The sequence below is a fragment of the Myodes glareolus genome, chromosome 8, assembly GCF_982192425.1.
Source record: "Myodes glareolus chromosome 8, mMyoGla1.1, whole genome shotgun sequence".
Classification (NCBI taxonomy): domain Eukaryota; kingdom Metazoa; phylum Chordata; class Mammalia; order Rodentia; family Cricetidae; genus Myodes; species Myodes glareolus.
In genome coordinates, this window is record NC_142033.1 from 11643717 (window position 1) to 11664584 (window position 20868).

The following is a 20868-nucleotide window of genomic DNA, read 5'->3' on the forward strand; positions in this document are numbered from 1 at the left end:
CATGTGTAATCTTCCTTCTGGAAGGGATGCTGACACCATGGTAAGTTAGCTGTATGGCAAGTGCTAAATGATTTGTCCTTGGTCACTCAGCCTAACACTCTTCAACTAAAGAATTTTCAAGCAGCAATCAACACTCCTGTTTTAGGCTCAAATAAACGAAGATGACACCGGCTTTGTGGTGCCTCACTGCTACTCCCTCCTAGCTTCTTCTCAAGGAATCAATGGAGATACATTAGCTACCCAAAGTATACTGACCTGCAAAAAAAAAAAAAAAAATTAAAAACTTTCCAAATATTTGCTTTGAAGAAAATAGTTATTTATTGTCAAAGCATCCAACATACCTGGATAAACTATAAAGTTTAATAAATCTTTTAGGGATAAAAGAAACACATAACTATCCAGACTCCATTTCACTGCCACAAAGTTACACTTTGTATTAAAAGGAAATACATATTTACATAATTGATGACATTCTTCATTGAAGTCCATAATCATTTCATGATACATGCACTTCCCCCTGGAAACTTAAATTCAACGGTGACCCCCTTTTTATTTCTTTTGTTTATTTTCGTAAGAACACAGCTGTCATCAGGAAATGCAGAACGCATCTCACCTTCCTCTATTACTTTATATCTAAAATAAATTTTGTCCTTACATAGAGTTATTACATCTAAACCATAAGTGCTTAATAATTTAAGTAGAAACGTATGACAAATGCATCAATATGTTGCAATATATGACATTTTTTTAAATGTACCTTTGTTTTTTGGGAAAGTGAAAATCCGTGCATTCAAAAGAAAACCCCCTCCAACAACCCACCCGATCCAAAACCCACCATCCTGTCGTGTGCGTGTGCATGTGTGTCCCAGGTTAAACATTTGGACGATGAGGCCCCTGGCCAGGGGAAGGACCTGTGTGTGCACATGTTTAGTTGCAGTGTTTGGGGGCATCAGAAAGTGGTGGATGTTCTTGCGTGTCTGCTCCCACAGGTGACTTGACTGTGTGTGCACACGCGTGAAAAGCCGGGGTCCTTCCGATCAATTATGCGAGGTCATGTGCCTGGAGAGATGGTGACGCTCCCTGAAGGACTCGTTGCAAATGGGGCACTTGAGTTTCTCCTCCCGCCGGCGCTTCACCAGGGGTTCCATGGCATACTCCTTTTTGTGATGAGACCGCATGTGGTACACCAGGTCGGAGGTCATGCGGAAGGAGGCGTTGCACTTGGCACACCAGTTCTGCGCGGGCAGACACAGCGAGGTGAAGGAGGGCGGCAGCAGCGTGAGCGCCGAGGGTAGTTGCAGCTGCAGGGGCCCCGCGGCTGCAGCCGCCGCCGCAGCCGCCGCTGCGGAGCTCTTGGGCCAGAAGGCGGTGGCATAGAGGAAGGGACTCTGCTTGGGCAGGCCACCGCCGCCGCCGCTGGCAAGAGGCCCGCAGGCTCCGTTCAGGTCCGCAGCCCCCTGCAGCTTCACGGCCAGCGGATCAGCTGCAGCCGGGTAGAGTCTGGTGGGGCCCACGCCGTCGCCCGGGTGGCACGGCTCGAGTGCACCCAGCTTCTGTCCCAGGACCAGCGGAGACAACTGCGAGAAGGAGCGGGCCGGCTGCGAGAAGGCGCTCTTGCGCTCGTCCGCTGCAGCCGCCTGTCCGCCCCCCGCGGTCCCCGGGGTCCCCGCGGTCCCCGCGCCACCACTGCCGCCCAGCTGCGACACCGAGGTGAAGGCGCTACCGCGCGCGGGGCTCCCGCCCTCCAGTCGGCCGGGCAGAGCACCTCCGGGCCGCGGGGCCAGCAGTTTCTCGGCGACTCCCGGCGACGCTGCCGCGGGCGTGGACGTGCCCCCGCCACCACCACCGCCGCCGCCTCCCGCGTCGGGGTCCTCTGCTGTGCCTCCCGCGCCGTCCGCCGCCGCCTCCTCCTGCAAGCCCGCCGCGCGGCCCGCCTTCTTCACCTCCACGAAGGCGCTACGCTTCGCCTCGCCGGTCTCCGGGCTGGGTGGCGCGAAGAGCCGCCCGTTGTCCTCCAGGCCGAAGTAGCTGCCCGCGGCGCGGTACTGTTGCGGGGTGCACACCAGCTCTTCCTTGGAGGCCAGCGGCCGCTCCGAGAAGCGCGCACGGCCACCTGCCATCCCCGCGCTGCCGCCCTCCGCAGCCGCCTCCTCCGGGAACCTCCTCTTTCCTTTGCAGCCGCCGGCGGCGACGCCATCGGGACTCAGCTCCGCCTCCTGGTGGCCGCTGCGGCCACCGCCGACGCTCGGGGCCGCCGAACAGCTGCTGCCTCCCCGGGAGTTTTCCAGTTCCCGGGCCAGGTTGTGGAAGTCCGTGGACGGTTTGGCGCTGCCCGCACCTGCGGCGGCTTGTTGGTTGCTAGCCTCCGGGGACGGCGCCGGGTAGTGGTGTATGGGACCGGCTTTGCAGAACTTGGGGCCCGGGACCAAGGGCGCCTCCTGTTGCTGCTGCTGTTGCTGCTGCTGCTGTTGCTGTTGCTGCTGTTGCTCTTTGCCACCGCCACCGACGTGGTCCTTGGTGCCCACACCGACACCTTGCTGGTCTTGGGGATTCGCATCAGCACTATGAAGTCTCTTGGGGCAGCGGAATCGCAGATGCGCCACGTAGGGGAACTCAAACTGGAAACGTTGGCTGCATTCCAGGCATGTGTAAGGGGACGACCCTGCTTAGTGAGCAAACACACACACGCGCACACACACACAAACACACACACACACACACACACACACACACACACACACACACACACCACATCACATGGTTAGTCAGCATTACCCACAGGCCATTTAACCATCATCCCCATAACAAATCCACTTTATCTTCCTGGGCTGAGTGCCCGAGGAGAGAATATACTGTACTAGTTGGTTCAACTTTTCTTCTTGACTTGGTGAAGTATGTTTATCAACCCATATGTACCCCAACTTTTTCTCCCCTTTCTGTCCCAGATCCATTCTAGACAAAAACCTCAGAAACTGCCTCTGTCCTTTGAGGTGCCCAAGAGAAGCGAGGTGCGCCCGGGAGCCTGGGTTAGTCCCAGCTGCTCTTTGCGCTTCTCCCCCAGCTAGCGACGGACCCACACGCAGGTCGCAAGCCAACCTACCGTTCATTTTGTGGGATCTAGAGGGGTAGAGCAAAAGTAACTCAGTCAGTTCTTTCCCGTACCAAACGAGTAACTCCTCGTCTTTGGCAATCCTTCGGAGAGAGCGGTAAAACAGCTGTCCGTTTTTTATATAAGCTTCGAGGTTCTGTTCTTCTTTATCTCTGGCTGATTGGACCAGCCGCAGCCACATGAGACCTTCTGAGGAGCCATTTGTTGCCGAAGTGTCTACCTACAGTGTTTAAGAAAGACAAGAAGGGGCGTCCATGTGAAAGACAGAAACCAGAAAAAAAAAAAAACTAGGGCTTTTTCTTCTGTTTGGTTTTTGTTCTTTCCAAACATCCGAAACCAAGTTTACAAAACTCGACCAGAGTTGGTCCACATCCCTATATTTGCAGCCAATGGGCAAGATAACGATCCTTAGCTACATTAAGTTAGTTTTATAGATTAGCCTATTGAGAATTTCTTTTTTCAGTTATCACAGAATGGAGGGAATTTCCTGTGTTTCAGAAGTAAAAAAAAAAAAAAAGCAAATTTGTATCTTAGAAATTATTCTATGGCACTCATGCCCATCTTCCTAGCTCTGGTTTGAAGGACTGACAAGTTTTCTTCAAAAAGAAAGACTAGGAAATGTGAGGCCTGTTGCAAACACAAACGTGGATTTAAAGATGCTTGGCTGCCAAAACAATTACCATTTATTTAAATACAAACTCTGAACACCAACTAATCCTGACTAAAGAAAGTAACGTTCAGAAAATGAGGAGACTTCCCAGGTTAGAAAACAAACATACTCAGAGACTTGTAAAGGCTCTCCAAGGGAGTAGTTCTTCTCTAGTAAAGAGTTCCAGCCTGAGAGAGGCCCCCACCCCCAGCAATTTAGGAACTGCTAATCTGCCCGGAATCAGTTTACAAATCCTTAGTATTTCGAGTCAAATTTTCTCAGAAAATCAGTTGATAATTTGAGTCTAGTTCGTCTTTTCTAATTTTCCAGTGCTTACTATGATTGCTCAAACTGTTACACTATCCTTAGGATGGTTCCTTGCTTACTCCCAAAAGGGATGCTTGCCCTCAGACAACTCCACCATACCAGCTGAGACTTACCCGGAAGATATAAGGAACTGTTCTCTTGTCCGTGGACTTGAGGGCTATGAAGGCAATACTGTCGTAGAGGGAAGTATGACTCAGAACACAGGGCCCGAATATGGCATTCTCTGGGATGTCGCAGGTTGTATATACACTGGTAAAAATATCTGTCAGGCATTGTTGGACAGCCTTGGCATCTCCATCCCACAAGCCCCTCTGGATGCCTGAATCCTCCATCACTGGAGACAGATACACAGGACAAGAAGTGAGTTGTTCTTGCCTTTCCTGTTATGAACCCCGGCAGAGCGTTTCCTCTACTAGACATATTTTCTTTGCACTTGCCGGCTTTTTTACATCGCTCCTATTTTAAAAATAAAGCAGAACAATCTGGCAGGTTTTAAAGACGCCAAGTTCGAATTATTATTCTTTCCTTTTAAATATCTGGAAAGGGAAGCATGTTTCCTGCTTGAGAAAAAGAAAAAGTGTGTGAACTCTATATCACATCTTCATCACTTCTGGATGCATTGACTGAGGATTTGGGGTGAAAGGTAGGGTATATTTTTTCTTAACCAGCATATATAGATTTTCTTTCTGACTAAGTACAAAACCCCCCAAAACTTCTAGCCCTTGGGGGAAAGTCCTGTCTTCCTGTGCACTGGACCTGGTGCCTCGATCTAATTTCTTCTTTTCTCCTAATGAGGGGAGCAGCCTTAGCTAGCAGGCGACGGGGACAACGGAGCATGGCAAATGGATTTCAATTGGAGTGTCAGGGCCACTAATTCTGTGTCAGCTAACCTTTCTCTGCAGCCTACAAGAAGGGACGCATGTCTGCTCATTACCATAATCCAACACTGTCCCTCCGAGGCTTTAATTAAAAGCAGCAAGCAGAGGTAATTATTTTTTCTCGACATGCTTATTTATGGATGAGGATGAATCCCAGTTACCTTGTTATACAAGGGGGTGGATTGAGGCGCTTGTGGCCCATGAAGCGAGCAGGTATAGGGCAGGCCTGAAGTGTCCCCTGTCTGAAATACAGTGTGTAATGATTGGTGAATGCTCACATCCCTGGATACCACCCTGTTTGGGCAAGAGGGGGCAGCCCTGCTTGAATGGTCCTTAGTGGGCCCTCCAGCTGTTTAATCCGTGGCAATTGAGAAAGTAATGCCCCAGTGGAGGGCTCTCTATTAAGCTGTCTTACAGGAATGGTTTCCTTCCTCAGCCTCTGGCCACCCCCTACGAAACTTAACACTTAAAGAAAGCAATCGTCTTAGATATTTAAACTAGCTTTTAGCTGGCCATGTCATTTTTCTGAGTGATCTAATGAATCCTCTAAGTTGATTTTTCCCTAGTAATTTCACCATTGACAGTGATTTCTCTGTATTTATGTAATCTAAGTGACGGGGGAAGCTTATTCTTTTCTTGTACAGCTAGCGGCTCATTAAAGAACAATATTACTGATGTGTATTTTTTTAATCAACCTCTACTAACTAATTAGTCTTACAAATGTGATTAAAAGGTAACGCCTGAAACTTCGGCCAGCCTCCTTTCTACTCACTCTTCCGTATGAGTATAAATGGCAAGTATATTTTCCAGACAGCGGCAATAAGGAAATAGCCACAAAATGGAAAGTTTTGATGTTACACTTTGTCTTGAATGAGTTCGGTTTTTTCTTTTTCTTTTTCTTTTTTCTTTTTTCTTTTTTTCTTTTTGGTTTCCAATTGCAGATCAAATACCTTGCAGAATACAGGTTCTCTTGCCTCCTTTTCGGCAGAATCTCACTCTCTCCCCAGCTGCCTGCATTCCAACGTTTTGTACCTCGATTTCTGCCCCGCTTTTGCAAGTGTCTTACACGGAAGCATTTCATTGTGACAGGAGGTCGCCCACTACTTCGGCAACAGCAGGGACGCAGTCATTAAAATGCAGTTCTATCTAACAATACAGCGAAAAGGTCCCACGCCCGGGCTAATAGCGGTCGGTGATGCCAAGGTGGCCGCCAGGACGCAAAGCAGCCACAATTAGCGATAGACAGAGCCCAGATAGCCTTTCCCAGTGCGACGCCCATCTCTAGGCCCCGGGTTCTCTTCTTCCGCAGATACCCCGGAGAAACCTAGAGACCGGTGGACTTGCTGAAAACCCGGTCGCTGCCCTCGCTGCTTCCTGATGCCCTCCCTCTACTCGGGGCTGGCATTGTCTCGGCGCCGCGAGCTCCCCAGTCCCTTGCTTCTCCGGTAAAGTGTTCCCACCCGCTCCTCCCTTTGTATAATCTTATTGCCCGTGCAGATAACATTCAGCAATCGTTTCCCTTCTCTCTAGAAAGGAGGCAAATTTTGCCCCACTCTCTCCGCTCAACCTGCCCTTTTCCCATCCCCCTCCCATGTCAATGCAAATAGACTTACCAGAAATAAGGTCAGGACCGAGTCGCCCAAATAAGGCCACCTGGAACCGAGAGGGTGCAACCCAGTGTTCCTTCCTGCCTATTACATTAGTGTATCTCCATGTGAAGAGGTGTCGGTGTCAGTCTTGTAGGGTCTGTCCAAAGAGAGAAGAGAGATGCAGATAGAAAGAGGAGAGGAGAGGAGAAAAGAGGAGAGAGAGAGAGAGAGAGAGAGAGAGAGAGAGAGAGAGAGAGAGAGAGAAGAGGCGAGTTGTACAGATGGACCCGATGCAATGACTGACTGGCACGCAGACACACACTTTTTGTTTGCTGCACATAATCTGCCCAATGACGCGTGACAGCCCACGTCCCCTCCCTTTAACTCTTTCTGGTCTGGGAGCTCCCTCCGTTGCGGCAAGCCTGGCTTCTCCGGCCTGCCAGCGCCAGGCAATTCCTGAGCTCCTTCCCCAAGGGGCATAGACTCCCCAAGAGCAGCCTGGCTTGCTTCCTCCACGGCTGGGGTTTTCTGGCACTCCTAGGGTGGCAAAGTCAGTTTCAGGCTCTGGAAGGAAGGTACCAGAAGGAGCAGAGCGCTTCTTTTCCGTTTTGCTGGGAGGATCTAGGACAAGGAGCTGGCTATGTTGCCAGCGCCTGGACTATTCACATAAGTCCCAAAAAATAGAGGTGTGAGAGAGAATTTACCCCCCTCCCCGCCCCGGGCTTCGCTGGCTATTGAGTTGCAGTTAATCTGTGAAGCTAGTGGCCTAGGAGGTGATAACCGGTCTCTCTTAAAAAGCGTCCTCCCTACCTAGCAGGAAGACTTGTGTAAATTCGGGGGATCAGGGGGTGCACTTTGGTGGGAACTTCGCTTAGTCCTCTCCTGCCCCAAGGGATGGGGTACAAAGATAAATCCGGAAAGCTGCCAGACCTCCTAAAGGGATTTGGGTAGTCTTCAGGTCCCAGGACAAGGGTCCCTGAGTGGATATGAGCTGAGAGAGCGGTGCTGGAAAGAGCCTGAGTCGTTGGACTCAGGCGCTAAAGCTTTTGACCCTCTGTATGATGTTCTGTGTGGTCCCCAAGGGGTCCCATAATGGGAACTGCGGCCGGGAATCTAAGACCTCGGGGTAAAAGAGGATGGTTCAAAGTAAAGTAAAAATTATTACTGAGATGGTCTCTCAAGAGCTTTTCACATCCAGCCGCCGATGGAGGAGTGGATGGAGTCGCAGGAGTGAAGCTGTCTCGGGAGCCTCGTTTGTGCACTAAGCCACTTAGAGGCGCTGGCTTGTCCTTTAGAGCGGCAGCTGATGCTAATGACTTGCGGTCTTTGACAGCCCCGAGAGTTTACCCATTCTGCAGGGGCCACAATACAATGACGCTGGGGGCTCTCGGGTTGTTTTTCTCTGGTAGTCTTTCTGTTCCTAAGGGAAGAAAGACCTTTGAGTGGCACAGGCGATCCCTCAATTCCCACACTCCACTCTCGCAGCATTCAGTTGGGCAATAGGTCAGGTTTAGTATAAATTCAATTGCATAGTTTTCTCGCTAAAGGGCAAGAGGCAAGACCAGGATTTAAGGCAACAGTCCCTGTCCCTGCCTCTCAGGGTGAGCGTGTGAAGGGTCGGTGAAGAGCAGCTGAGAGAACGATCCTCATGCAGTTCCGAGATCTCTCTCTGGAACTGTGAAGGCCAGCAAGACACCAGTGTCTTTTCTTGCGGGTACCTCCGGCCAGGGAGGAATGGATTTTGGATGAATGTAAAGAATTTCCTAGAAGTTCACTTCTCTGGAGTCCTCTCTTCTCACCTTCCCCAGAAAGTTGCCAGTCCTGCAGAGACAGAACCCCTGCTGGGGCTGCAGGAAAAAAACAAAAACAAAAACAAAAAAACCACAATCATCACAGACCTGGAGAAAGGTCAACATTCTCACTTGACTTCCAGGTTGACTACTGACATTTCAAAGAAAGTTCTTGAACAGCGGTTCTTCTTCAACCTAAAGAGTCCTTTCTACTCTGTAAGTAGGTTCAGTTTAAAATATCCAGGTGAAAGAGTTCAGTTAAATGGCAGTCTTCAAATATATCCCTGTAAAAGTCTGCGGCTGTCTTCAGCCACCACTTTTCTTATGACTCCATTGGTTTCCCCTCATTCTGAACCCTCTGCACCCTCCTCTCCCCTTCCTCCCCTTCCTCATCTCCTACTTCTTCCCCCCTTTTCTCTTCCTCACTCTTCTCCTTGTCCCCTTTCTAACTCTCATACACACAACATCCCCATACTGATATTTAAGAGAATTCAAAACGTGAAAAGAACTGTCTCCAACAGGAAAATAAGACCCTGGTTAAAGGGAATATAGGCAAGTTATTTAAGTGAAGATATTTGAGAGAAGAAAAGACATGGAAGATCAGAAAGGCCAAGAGGTAAGCAATACAAAGGCATGATAGAAATCAGTTCTAGGGCTGGAGAGATGAGACGAGGCTCACAACCAAAAACATAAAAAAAAAAAATCAGTTCTCAGAGAGCTGTGGTGGTACAGAAACCAAGGCCTGATTCAGGTAACACAGGCACCAATGGGAGGCCTCCCGGGGAACTCAGTTCCATTAGTGAGTTCAACAGCACAGTGCTTTGTGTCTGCTTTGGTTATCATTTAGGAAAGACAAAGTTTGTTTTTCCCAGAAAACATCTTCTGCCCATGCGCCTTAACAGTCTGTGTACATCCTGTGAATACCCAGACACCCGTTCCACTCCAGGAGGTGAGGTTTCTAGAAAGCTAGCTCTACATGGAGGCGTCTTTCTTGTATCTTACTTTTTTCCCCCTCTTCCAGTGTTATGTCTCCTTTCTCTCTGTGTATAATTCTGCTCAAGTACTGAATTCTTGGTTCTCCCCGGTGAGAAATAAAGAATGACTCTGGCATTTAAGGTGGGAGTCGATAAGCTTGCCTTTTAAATCTAAAGCTAGAGAGAACTTAGAATTCAGTCCACCAGGGAGGAGGGAGGCCTACCTTCCTCAACGTCCTCCAGTCCAATGGAGAGATTTCTTTTTTAAGAATCTGACCAACAGATGTTTCATTTCACTTTTTTTCTCCTCCTCTATGAATTTCCTTCTTGATGTTTAGTTAAAGTATCTACATTTTAAAATCCCGCACATTTTAAGGATCTGAATTGCTCTTTTGTTTGAAGACCAAACACATGACTGGCATATCCAAACAAACAGCTATACTGAAATTCCTGCTTCAGAGGTTTCCAATATTGTAAGTGGTATACATTTTATTTGGTAATATAAATGGTCAAAATGGCAATCAGTCATTAATAGGACACTAATAGACTCCACAAATTATTTTATTTTTCTAGCAATGTATGGGCTAAGGTTGCACACACACTACTTTGAAATCACTTACTGGATTTCAGCAATGCTAAATAAAGAGTTGAGACATTTATCTGGCCTCAGACAACGCTATAAAAATGCACCACACTCAATGGTTTTATGCAATGACATAGAACACTGGGTTTATGAATGTACTTGGAGCTCTTTCCTTGGGGTTTATTTCCAACTAAATAAGTAGAAGTGCCACCATAATGAGTACGGGTACTTCTCTGCTGTGCTTTGGCAAGGGTCTTTGCAGCTGTGGCAAAAAAAACACCCATGTAGACTATGGCAGAGAAGGTGAGAGACGTTGACTATTGTTGAAGCGGTTCCTTTTATGACCTAAATGAGAGAGTGAAGAAAGGGCCAGAAGTGAAATTTGGTTCTCAGTGAATTTCTCCCTCAGGCATCAGAAGCAGGGCCTCACATATGTAAAAGGTCCATCACAAGGGAAAAAAAAAAGACAAAGTCTCCACAAAGTCACTGAAGGATTGGCCACTGGTGACAAGAACACAGTGCTTTTCTGTCTGTCTAGATCTTGGTTTCTCTCTCTGATTCTATTGCCAAAGGAACCTACCAGCACAGTCTTGGTGATCAAAAGAGTTTGGTAATTCACAGTGAACAGAAAATTCTTCTTAAAGATGAAGGGAACATTTTTTTCAGAGACCAAAAGATGTCCACAAAACAGGGTGGCAGCTCTTCCTATACTGGTTAAGTTCCCACAGGGATGTCTGCAGAAGAGGTTGTCAGAGTTGGGGGTGGGAAATCTTCCAGGTACTGCAGGATACTTACTATCTAACCTCATCACTCAGAATAAGGAGCTTTCTAAGGAAAAAATATGACTGATGATTTGCACTTAGAAGTGGAAACACTGCTGCTGGTTTGGGAGAAACACCTGCCAGATACCAAAACTATTGATGGGGGTTTCAATTCATTTTCTTTTCCTTTTCTGGGAGTGAGGTAGTGGGGTGCGGGTGAGGTGAGACAAGGTTTCTCTGTATAACCCTGGCTGTCCTGTACTCACTCTTAGACTAGGCTTACCCCAAACACAGAGATCCGTCTGCCTCTGCCTCCTGATTGATGGAATTAGAGGTGTGTGCCACCATACTAGGCTGCCAATTCCTTTTATTCTTTTATCCTTTTATACTTGGTTACTTAAAAGAGAGAATGAGAGATTAATCTGATTATTTGTTTTATATCTTGCTGAGGATAAAGGTTCACCAAAATCGAGAGCACAAATTTGTGTTTTACAAGCATATGTGGTAAGCTCAGTTTGGGTTTATCACTCTCTTGGGGTATTACTGTCTTAATAACCACTGGATGGTTATCAAAAAGACATCCTTCCTGGTCTGGTCCTGTAAAATTATTCATCTTATGGGATGGATAATTTTATACCCTGTCAGGAAGAAGTTTATATTTCTGACTCTTTCTTCACTCTGCCTCTTCAGAGGCAAAAAAAAAAAGAAAGAAAGAAAAAGAAAGACTTTCTGTCCTTCCGTTCTTTTATCCCTCAACTGTCTTTAGTGCAGTTGTAAGTGTAGACACTACCACCATTGGTGCCATTATGATTGCAAGCTACCTTTCCAAAATTTAAATCCTCCTCTGAGGTATTCTGAGTCCCAGTTATACTTTTCTTGGGGTTGACCTGAGAGCTAGGTAGTCTTTAAAAGCACATGTTATTCATGCCCTGCTCTGCCATCCTTTCCTGGGCATGAGGGGTAGCCTACTGGCTCAATGGCTTCTGAATCTGAGTTCTAGAAGAGAATACAATATTAATCTAAAAATGAATACTTCACACTCACCCGAATGGGGAGAATGTGTGAACAAAGTCACGTATATTGACTTTTGGATGATGCTAGCCTTTGTACCACTCCCTAGATGAGTGTCTGGAGATCTATCAAAAGACAGCTAGTTTTCTTTCTTTTTTTTTATTTTAAAGATTTATTTATTTATTATCTATATAGTATTCTGCCTACATATATCCTATAGGCCAATAGAGGGCACCAGATCTCATTACAGATGGTTGTGAGCCACCATGTGCTTGCTGGGAATTGAATTCAGGACCTCTGGAAGAGCAGTCAGTGCTCTTAACCTCTGAGCCACCTCTCCAACCCGACAGCTAGTTTTCTATCACCTCTGTAGATTCTTGAATGCCCCCCAGACTCTGACAGCACTGGCTCTTCGGGGCTCTATACAAGGTGAGCAGAACAGCAGAGGAGCAGGTCCCAGTGAGCTGCTCAGCCCTTCTCTCCAAGGAGAGGTGGGATTGCAGAGTGTCTAACAGTCAAGAGGGAGGTTTTTTTGATGAGGCTGGCCTAAATCTGGAGAATGCCACCAAGCTGAGAGGCTCTACAACAAACTTCTTCACACAGCCAGGAGAAAGACCTTACCCTGGCAGTCAACACCTGAGGTCCATCTACCCCATGCCTCAGTTCAAACTGTAACTCCAAGCCTCAGGCAGATTCATCCCCTAGCCTCTGACTCCAGCTGGCCTTCCCAGCAGATCAGCACTTACCCTGCAAGGAACTGTGATGCAGGGTGAGCAGGAAAAACATTTCTTCTCTTGGGGAAGGAGTCTAGGCAGAGTGTACACATAATCAGGCCTTCCTAGCCGGGAATTTGCTAATGATGATATAGTTGTTGAGACCTTTGAGGGTGGGGAATGATATCAATAATAACAATAGTAAGAAAAATGCATTGCTTTGCAAGAGCCTTTGAAGTCCTCTGGAAACCTAAATCACTCTCCTGCTCATAGCCCACTGAACTGCTGGAGGGCACGCCATCTCCCATCATCTCAATGCCAATGGCCGACAGGTGTGACATAAATTAGTTTAACATCAGTAGAGGATGTTTTCTCAAATGCAATGTGCAAAGCCTATAACTTTCAACAAATGTTTTTTAAAAAAGTACTTAAAATCACCAGCAAATATAGTTTTCGAAGACAAGAAGTTTATCAGAAGCAATAGTAACATTGTAGGTGTCACAGACGACAGTGACTACTCTGTGAGACAGAGGAAACCCTGGGCAGTAGGGACCGACATGGATGTTTGTTTGTGCTTTTGAATGATTAGATGAAAAGCTACTTCTCAAATTGGTATGATAGTCCCCAGTAACAGGATAACCTATATATGAATGAGCCTCCATAAGATTTTAACAGGAACTCATTTTGTTGTTGATGTTGTTGTTTTGAGCCAGAGTTTCTCTGTACCTTTGGAGCCTATACTGGAACTCGCTCTGTAAACCAGGCTGGCTTTGAACTGACAGAGATCTGCCTGCCTCTCCCTCCCGCATGTTGGGACTAAAGGCGTGTGCTACCACCACCCGGCAAGAATTCATGTTTTAAGAAAATGATTTATATTTAAAATTGCCAAATGAATCTTTTGAAATATTCCTAAGAAAACATAATGGACTCTGATAACTGTAATATTGTGGTTTCCTAGGCCTCAAATTCAATGTAGGCCAAAGCAACCATATACTTCATGGTTCTTCCTCTTTTTTTTCTCTGGATGACTGTAGCACATTTAGAGTAAAATTGAAATTCAAATATCTAGAGCTACAGATAGGGCAATCTCCGACTGGAGGCCAAATGCCCCCCGAGCTGTGCCCGTAGCCTCCATCTTATCTTCCACTCCCGAGTTTTGGCTTCTCTTACTTCAGATGCGTTGTGTTCATTGCTGAAGTGCACTCATCTTTGCCTCTAGAGCCTGTTCTAAAGCAGCTTCACCCTGTCCCCAAGACTTTCCCCTCCCAAGGACCATAACTAAAGACAGACAGAGATGTTCCTAATGTATAGGGACCTATGTATACGGCTTCTGGAAGCCTTCAACAAGAGAGGTCAAACAATCTCAGTACTGGCATTCTTTCCACTTCAGGCTCTCTTTGCTTCCATGATGCTTGAAGGGTCAGCTTCCATTCCAGTCACATTTGCTAACCCTTTCTCCATATGCGTGTGTATTTACGACGGCATGAACGTTGTTGAAAGGAGCAATTAAAAATACGACGTTCTCTTACTTTCCTTGGTTGCGAGTCTATAATGTACTCACTGCTCCTAGTTGCATGTCTTTACCTGACACTGTTTCAAGGACACAATTCAGGGGAAGTCATAGGATAAAGCTATTGGCCCCAGAGAGAGCCAAAGTAGTAGAGTTAAGAAAGATATATTTTCTCAATATAATTTTACTGTGTAGAGTCCGTCGATGAGCAGATGACTCTCAGCATCATGCGTTCCTTGGTTGTCTGAGGCCTAGCATATTGTTTGCATACAAGTAGGGGTCCCCTGAACTTGTGGAGAAAGCGATGCATTGTGACTGCAGCAGACATTTTCTCCCTACACTCACTGGGTGCTGTATCCCAAGACCTTTTAAAATGGAATCTGAACACAGAGTTTGGGAGGCAAGGCAAAGTATGGGCCCTACCGTTGGATCTGAGAAATTTCTGATGTCTGGATTTTCAGGGGCCCACATCTCAGCAGTAGTGACAGAGTTAAAAGTCTTCTAGAGAGAGCCAAACCACAGGCTTCAAGGAGGGAGCACCCGACAGTATTTCCCAGGCTTGAAAGTAGCCGGGGCTCCATAATATTTGCTTAAATTCACCACAATGCAGAGCTGTTGACCAAAGATGTCACCTGGCGTGGAGGAGAGCATCTTTAGAGAGGCATGACAAACCTTGAGCTTGGAGCAGGGACAGGCCAATCAGTGTGCTGGGTGGCTTTCCTTAAACAGAGGCCCGGAGAAATTCTAAGGGCCTGTCATATTCCCAGGACTGCTTAACCTCCCAATGCCTCCTCTCAATTCATGCCAAAGCTAGGCTCTAGGCGACTGTTGTTGAAGGGGGTCTCCAGGGTGAAGCCTGCTTGGACAGTAATACTCCTTCACTTCTTCCCCGGTGTCATTCTCCACCTGCTACGCTGGAGAATGCATGACCTAGCCCTGGCAGGCCGCCCAGCTTTGGAGAGTGCTTGCTGGTGTTAGCACTCTCACTAGCTGGCTGCCAGTGACCTAGCTCAGCCTCCCATTTCCTGCTAGCTGGCAAGAGCTGCCTCGGGATTGCAGAGAGGACTCGGTGAGAGAACCAGGGCGAGCTAGCTTTGGAAAGGCAGTTGCTGGGCAGATGGTAAGGGATTACTTCCAAGAGCCAGGGTTAGTTTCATTTCAGTCTTTGACATCCTGGGGAGGTCTCAACGCCTTCATTAATGAACATCCTCCTTAGCTAAAAGCCTAGAGCACGGGACCGAGAAGAAGTAGCATCTAAGGCACTGCCCCACCCAAGGAGGCACACTGGGTTCAGTTCCTTGCTCTGGGAGCATCTGGACTTGAGCTTCAGCTTCATTTAGGAACACAAGGCAATGCAGGAACCATTCCTCAGAGTTACTGTGAGGATCGAGTTTCGATTTAGCAAGAGCACAGAAATGTACTTGCTAAGGGCAAATATCCAATGTCAGTGATGCCTGTGGTTACTGAGGCTGCCTTCATGTCCTCATTGGGAATGCAATAAAGTACACCCTTCACCTGCTTTCTAGGATGCTAAATGAAGGCTGAGGACTTCTGGATGGATGCATGAGAAGATACAGTAGACAAAATGCTACTATCTCCTTTCTCCACCCAACCTGTTTCCACGCATTTGCAGAAGGCCAGGCTAGAAAGAGAGAAGAAATAGACAGCGGTCCTCCCCCCATTCCCATTGAGAAACTTTGCTTCTGGCCTGAGAGGTATCACTGGTAAGGGTGCCACATTAGATACAAGAAAAATCAGGGTGGCATAGTCAGAGGTAAGACTACTCAGTCAGTGGATAAGAAACTTGAATGTGTTGCTGGGTAATTCAAGTGCTCTTCTACAGTTAAAACCCAGGCCTGCAACCAGTTGCCAAGGGCTCACAAGTTTGCTAGCCCTGGCTGGAAAGAGGTGTCATGGTCCTCAGGTCCCCCTGTAGGAAAGACCAAGCAGCTGGGTCTAGAGCAGCTTCTACAGGGCCTGCTGCATCCCCAGTGCCCTGGAGCACAGAGCACAGCTAATTTTCCTAGGGATGGTCCTCAAGCCACACCCTCAACACTGTCTGGGTTCTGGGCCACTGGGCTATGCTCTTGCTCCCCCAACTTGTTTCTCTTCCCTCACCCCTCCCCAGCCCTAATACCTACATACTAGCCCAGCAATCACCTCCTGCTACTGTGCACCTCCTCCGCAGCCTGGATTACTTACGTTTGTCCCAAGCTTATAATCTTCGGCTATTTGAAATGTACAGCCCGGTCCCTGAACCCAGAGACATTTGCTCCTCCCCGAAAGGATAACAGACAGTAGTAAGGAGCTGTCTATTTGAGATGCTGAACGCATATATTTGAGAACTGTGTCTTGAGTTAGCAAGTTATTTGTCTGAGCGAATCACTTAACCTCTCTGAACTTCCAAGAGCAGGCTAGTAGTGTTTAGATCAGAGCTCTGACTCTCTACCAGTTTCTCTGCATTCCTGAGAAGCAAGGGTAAACCTATGACGATTAAAAATAGTCAATGTGTCAGCATAAAAATTAAGTGTGGCAGAACATTTGGCTTGGCACATAGGAAAAGGCCAAAGGTTAGTTGTCTGAAGCATCTGCATGCCACCTTGTGAGGTGCTCAGGGAATATAACTTTTGAGTTTTAGCTCCATTATCTATTACCACATGCTTTCTCCTTTCTAGAGAGAAATAAGATGCCAAGGTGCATGTTGGCATGTGGGTGCCAGTGTTCCTAAGAGAGGTAGGAGGAAGTTAGTGGCAGAAAACTGTGTGACATTTATGGAAGCTGTCTTAATCATTTCCTTAAGATCAGGATAGAATGTGAAAAGTATGACAAAGGGGGCTTGGAACATGGAGGAGCATACACACACATGTACACACACAAATATACATATATACACATATACATTTTATATATCTAAATGGACAGTATATATTTAATATGTATTTATATACATATATATTTAATGGAAAATGACATTTCAAAGATTAGAAAAGCAATGAATATGCCTTAAGTAGAAAGAGAGCCAACACTGAGATTAGTTGGCCTCTCCTGGTGCCAGGCTTCCAGGAGGGAGCTGTGCACATTATCTCTAGGTGCACTTGGGAGGCACAGGGTGACCCTGTACCTTAGGGACACAATGACCTTAGGGCAACATTGTTGTAGAACAGGTTCTAAAGGCAGGGGGAGGGGCACATACTCTGGTAGCAGCTGCAGAACGTGTCTGACTTCAGAGAAGCAAAACTCAGGCGAGGAAAGGAGAAGGTGAATGATAAGAGGGTATGTGGAGATGGATTTGCCCTCTGGTAGAAGGCTGCCTTGTGTGAATCTCTCAACAACTGAATTTAAATTCCAGTCTAAAAAACGTTGCCTTCACAGAGGTGCCTAACTATCTTCCAGTTCAGACTCCTTCAGAGTGGGAAGCACGCCGGGTCTCCCCAGATTTGTCAGTTCCTCTGCTCTTCAAGATTAATGCCCTTCTCTGGCTTTGAGTATGGAAGCAACCTTTTCTCTTCTTCCCGGATTAGTAGGATAACAGCAATGAGGCCCCACTCAGCAAGACCTGCAGGAAAACATAGCCTCCAACAGCCTTTGAGACCATGTCCTTCTGCTCCTCACCCCGTGGCCAGACAATGTTGAAGCAGCACCAACAACGTGGGGGCATTTCATAAACGGCTGGCTCTTAGTGCACGCTCCACGCAGACCCTGACTAAAAAATGCTGTTAGCAGAGAGGCGAATCAAATCAAATCAAACCAATTCCTTAGTGTTTGACCCCAGGGGCAAAGGAGACACTGGTGAGAAGGAACCACAACTTGGAAAAAGATTTATTTTTCCTGGCCATAAATCTCACCCCCTTGTTCCTCTGCCCAACCAAGCATGATAAAGTCCTTTTCCATAAAGTATTCAGCATTAGAGCCACAAAGCTCCCCCAATCAGCCGCCATCTGCTTCTACCATAACTGCTGCTGCTACCGAAGCAGGGAAAGCAGCCGGAGAGAAAGAGGAGCGCTGCTAGGCTCCGGGACAAATGAGCCTCAATAGCTCTGGTTTGCCTTGTGTATCTGTATCTATAGAGACAGGAGAAGAAAGGCCGCATTATATTGATACAACAATTGTAAAACAAAACATGGAAGAGGCATCTAAAGGGCAATATCGCATGCATCAGGGGTCCCCAGATAAAAGGGGAGCTAACAGATTTATAGAAACCTTTAATTGGTTTTCAATTGAAAGCTAAAGAGGGCTGGGGTGAAGCCGTGAAGAGCCGCAAAGTGCTCTCTCATTCAGCCGTCTGGAAGCGTGAGCGACTTCACGGAAGGAGAAAAGGGACGCCATGGGCCTTGCCTCTTGAGCCTGGGAGCCTCGGACTGATTTTTTGAGTCAGTCTTTCCCCGCCCCCAACCAGTAAGGGGAGAGAGAGAACGAAGAGTGCAAAAGCCAACGAGAACTTTCTAGTTCCTTGTTAGAGAAATGTGCTCAACACGGGAGACTAAATTGGGGCTCTAGTTGGTGTGGTCAGGCCTCAGAAAGAAAGATCAAGCCCCGCCCTCACACGCAGCTCTCCAAGCGCAGACTCAAGCTGCAGAAGGGGTCTTTCAGTACTCCAGGACAGAGAGTGGTCCTAGCCGGTGCTTTTCGCGCCTAGCGAGTGTATTTTGCTCCTTGGCGGCCACTGCCCCCCATCCTGTAGCGCCCACCCACACAGCTACTCCGGACGTCGGTCCGTCTGTTCCTAAAGCTAATTTATTGGTCCAACCCTCCATTATCATTTTCAGCTTCCTAATTAATCAAAGATAAAAGGCAATGGCGCAGATTACGATTATGAGGGACCTGGAAGACGGTTTTGAATAAAATGGGAGAAGTGAAATATGATTAATTGAACAAGATAGTGAAATCTCAAGTGCGAGCAACAAGCCCCAGAGGGGCGAACCCTGATTCTTGCAAGCTGACCCAAACAGGAGGACAGTGCCTGCGTGAGGTCACGTGGGTTCGAAGGTTGGTAGAGAAAAACCTGGGTTTCGACTTCCACTTCTAACATATCCCAGCCAACTGCTTCCCAACCCCCGCCGCAGGACCGCCGCTCCCGTCTAATTTCTGGACTCCTGCCTAGGGTTAACTCCACAGTAATTAACGTGCACCCCAGTTTTCCATTTGTCTCCCCTCACTGCTTCTTTTCTGCCCTCTCATATTTCTTTACATTGGCCAAGACTTCATGGAATTTCAGTTAAGCACGTCTGGGAGGTCAGAGACCGCACGAACTCCTGTAAGGGATCAACAGAACCTTGTCCGATGCTGCTTTTCAGAATTACGTGCAGGATTAAAAGGCAGACACCGCGTGGGCTTACAGTTTGCACTCACTGGTCGTTGTGATTAATGTTTCCGAGGGGATTTATTCTGAGAGCTTATGGAACCTGCTCTCGGGGTCTAAAGCCCCGCGGCTGTGACGCAGCGGCCCAAGGGCACTGTGGGCACGCGCCGGGACACTTAGGAATTAGAGGAGACGTCAGCTGGGCGCGCAGGAGCTAGGCATCGCGGCCCTTAGTGTCTTTTCTCCATCCCTACCCTCATCCCCAGCTTTGGTAGAAAGGGAAAGGACTGGTCTGGGAGGTCAGCTGTAGGTCTTTGGGGTGTCTTGGTAAAGGGAGGACTGTGTGGGACGTTCAGAATGCATTGGAAGGAAGGAACTCAGTATGAGGAGACTGAGTCCAGCAAGAACCCGGAGGCCCACATTCTGCAGATGCGCTGCCCCCCCCCCCATAACACCCAGTCCCAAATCAAACACCCCATTTCTCCCATCGTCATCGGAGGACAACTCCAACCCCTCATGGTTGTCATACTTCCGGTTGATTGAAGGCACAACGCAGAGCAACAAGTCTGGGCAGGAAACCCATCGCCTTCCACATCATCTCCCAGGGTCAAACAAAACCTTCCTGAGCCACCGTAGCGACTTGTGAATGGGGGAAATAACCGAAATGCAAGGGTGGAGGCCAGAGTAGAAAGAGAACCAGGAAGGTGCGGATTGGGGAGGAAGGGAGGAAAAGAAGGGAGGAGTTGGGGAGGCAAGAGGAGACGAAGAATTGGGTAGGTGAGGAGAGGAGGGGAGGGAAGGGGAGAAGAGAGAAAAACCGAAAGCGTGGAGGGCAGTGAGAAGAAAACTGGGAAAGTGGGGTGTCTCGCCTGGTGGTGGGCATTACCACTCTCGGACGGAAGGGGGCGTGCTTCCTGCCGAAGCAGCTTTCGGCTGCGCCGGGTCGCGGGCGCCTAGACACAGTCCGACTCCGGAGCAGGTTCTGGGTGCTGGGCGCCCTCTCCTGGCGGCTGTGCGGCGGCTCCCGCTGTCCCTTGGGTGGTCCATCCCCAGCCCCGCCCTCGGTGCGCTGGAGGGAGGGTGGAGGACGGAAGGTCAAGGGAGGGTGTGGGAGGACGCAAGTTCGGACTCGGGTTCCTGTGCGAAGCTCCGCTTCTTACCTGCAGAAAGCGGGGCGCTCAGTCCTGGCCAGCCGACTGCTGAAGTCCCGCGCTCGGTCTCCGGCGGTCCCGCCCCAATCCCAGCCTAGGCTCTCGGATGAGTGCTGGGCTCTTCAGTAGCAGCTGGGAGCGAGCGACTGCCTGATGCTGCCGGGCGGCGTCTGGGGCCCCGCAAGAGGAGCGCAAGGAGCGGCCATCTGGAGCCTGGCGGCGGGCGGGGCGCGGGTGCTAGGGACCGGCCCTGCCTGCAGGACCGGAGGCCAAGAGCAGCGGCCTGCGGGTGGGAGAAGTTCCTGGTGGTAGCGGCGTCTTCCTTGTGGTCTCAGAGCTGATGGCAATCGTGGGCGGGCGTGTGTGAGGAAGGCACGGCTCCTGGGAGGATCCGAGGTCTGCCCTCCTCAGGTAGCCCACATTGGGGCATCCCCTGGTAGATGTGGCGGAAGCTTAAAGGATAGTCTAGCATCCCCCTGAGCTCCGCGGTTCTTCTAAGGTGGAGACCCTCACCTCCAGACTCG

At 48.4% G+C, this 20868-nt stretch overlaps 1 protein-coding gene across 2 annotated transcripts; it reads right to left on the reverse strand.

The window, feature by feature from the left end:
- Nucleotides 1–294: 294 nt before the first annotated feature.
- Nucleotides 295–20638, reverse strand: Prdm8 (PR/SET domain 8). 2 transcript variants are annotated; one of them, XM_085691597.2, is made up of 4 exons: nucleotides 20354–20638; nucleotides 4199–4419; nucleotides 3101–3329; nucleotides 295–2662 (listed from the first exon to the last, which is right to left on the reverse strand). In XM_085691597.2, the coding sequence occupies exons 2-4, from the start codon at nucleotides 4415–4417 to the stop codon at nucleotides 1038–1040; spliced, it is 2073 nt and encodes a 690-aa protein (XP_085547723.2). In that variant the 5' UTR covers nucleotides 4418–4419; nucleotides 20354–20638; the 3' UTR covers nucleotides 295–1037. The 2 variants fall into 2 exon arrangements, with proteins under 2 accessions (XP_085547723.2, XP_085547722.2); XM_085691596.2 differs by lacking the exon at nucleotides 20354–20638 and adding an exon at nucleotides 6577–7036.
- Nucleotides 20639–20868: the final 230 nt, after the last annotated feature.

Bases quoted from the DNA above. Each gene is read 5' to 3' on its own strand.
- Prdm8 (XM_085691597.2), bottom strand. From the start codon at position 4,417: ATGGAGGATTCAGGCATCCAGAGGGGCTTGTGGGATGGAGATGCCAAG. The intron at 3,330-4,198 runs GTAAGTCTCAGC...TAAACACTGTAG, and splicing joins CAGTTCCTTATATCTTCCGG to GTAGACACTTCGGCAACAAA. The intron at 2,663-3,100 runs GTAGGTTGGCTT...CTCACTAAGCAG, and splicing joins TAGATCCCACAAAATGAACG to GGTCGTCCCCTTACACATGC.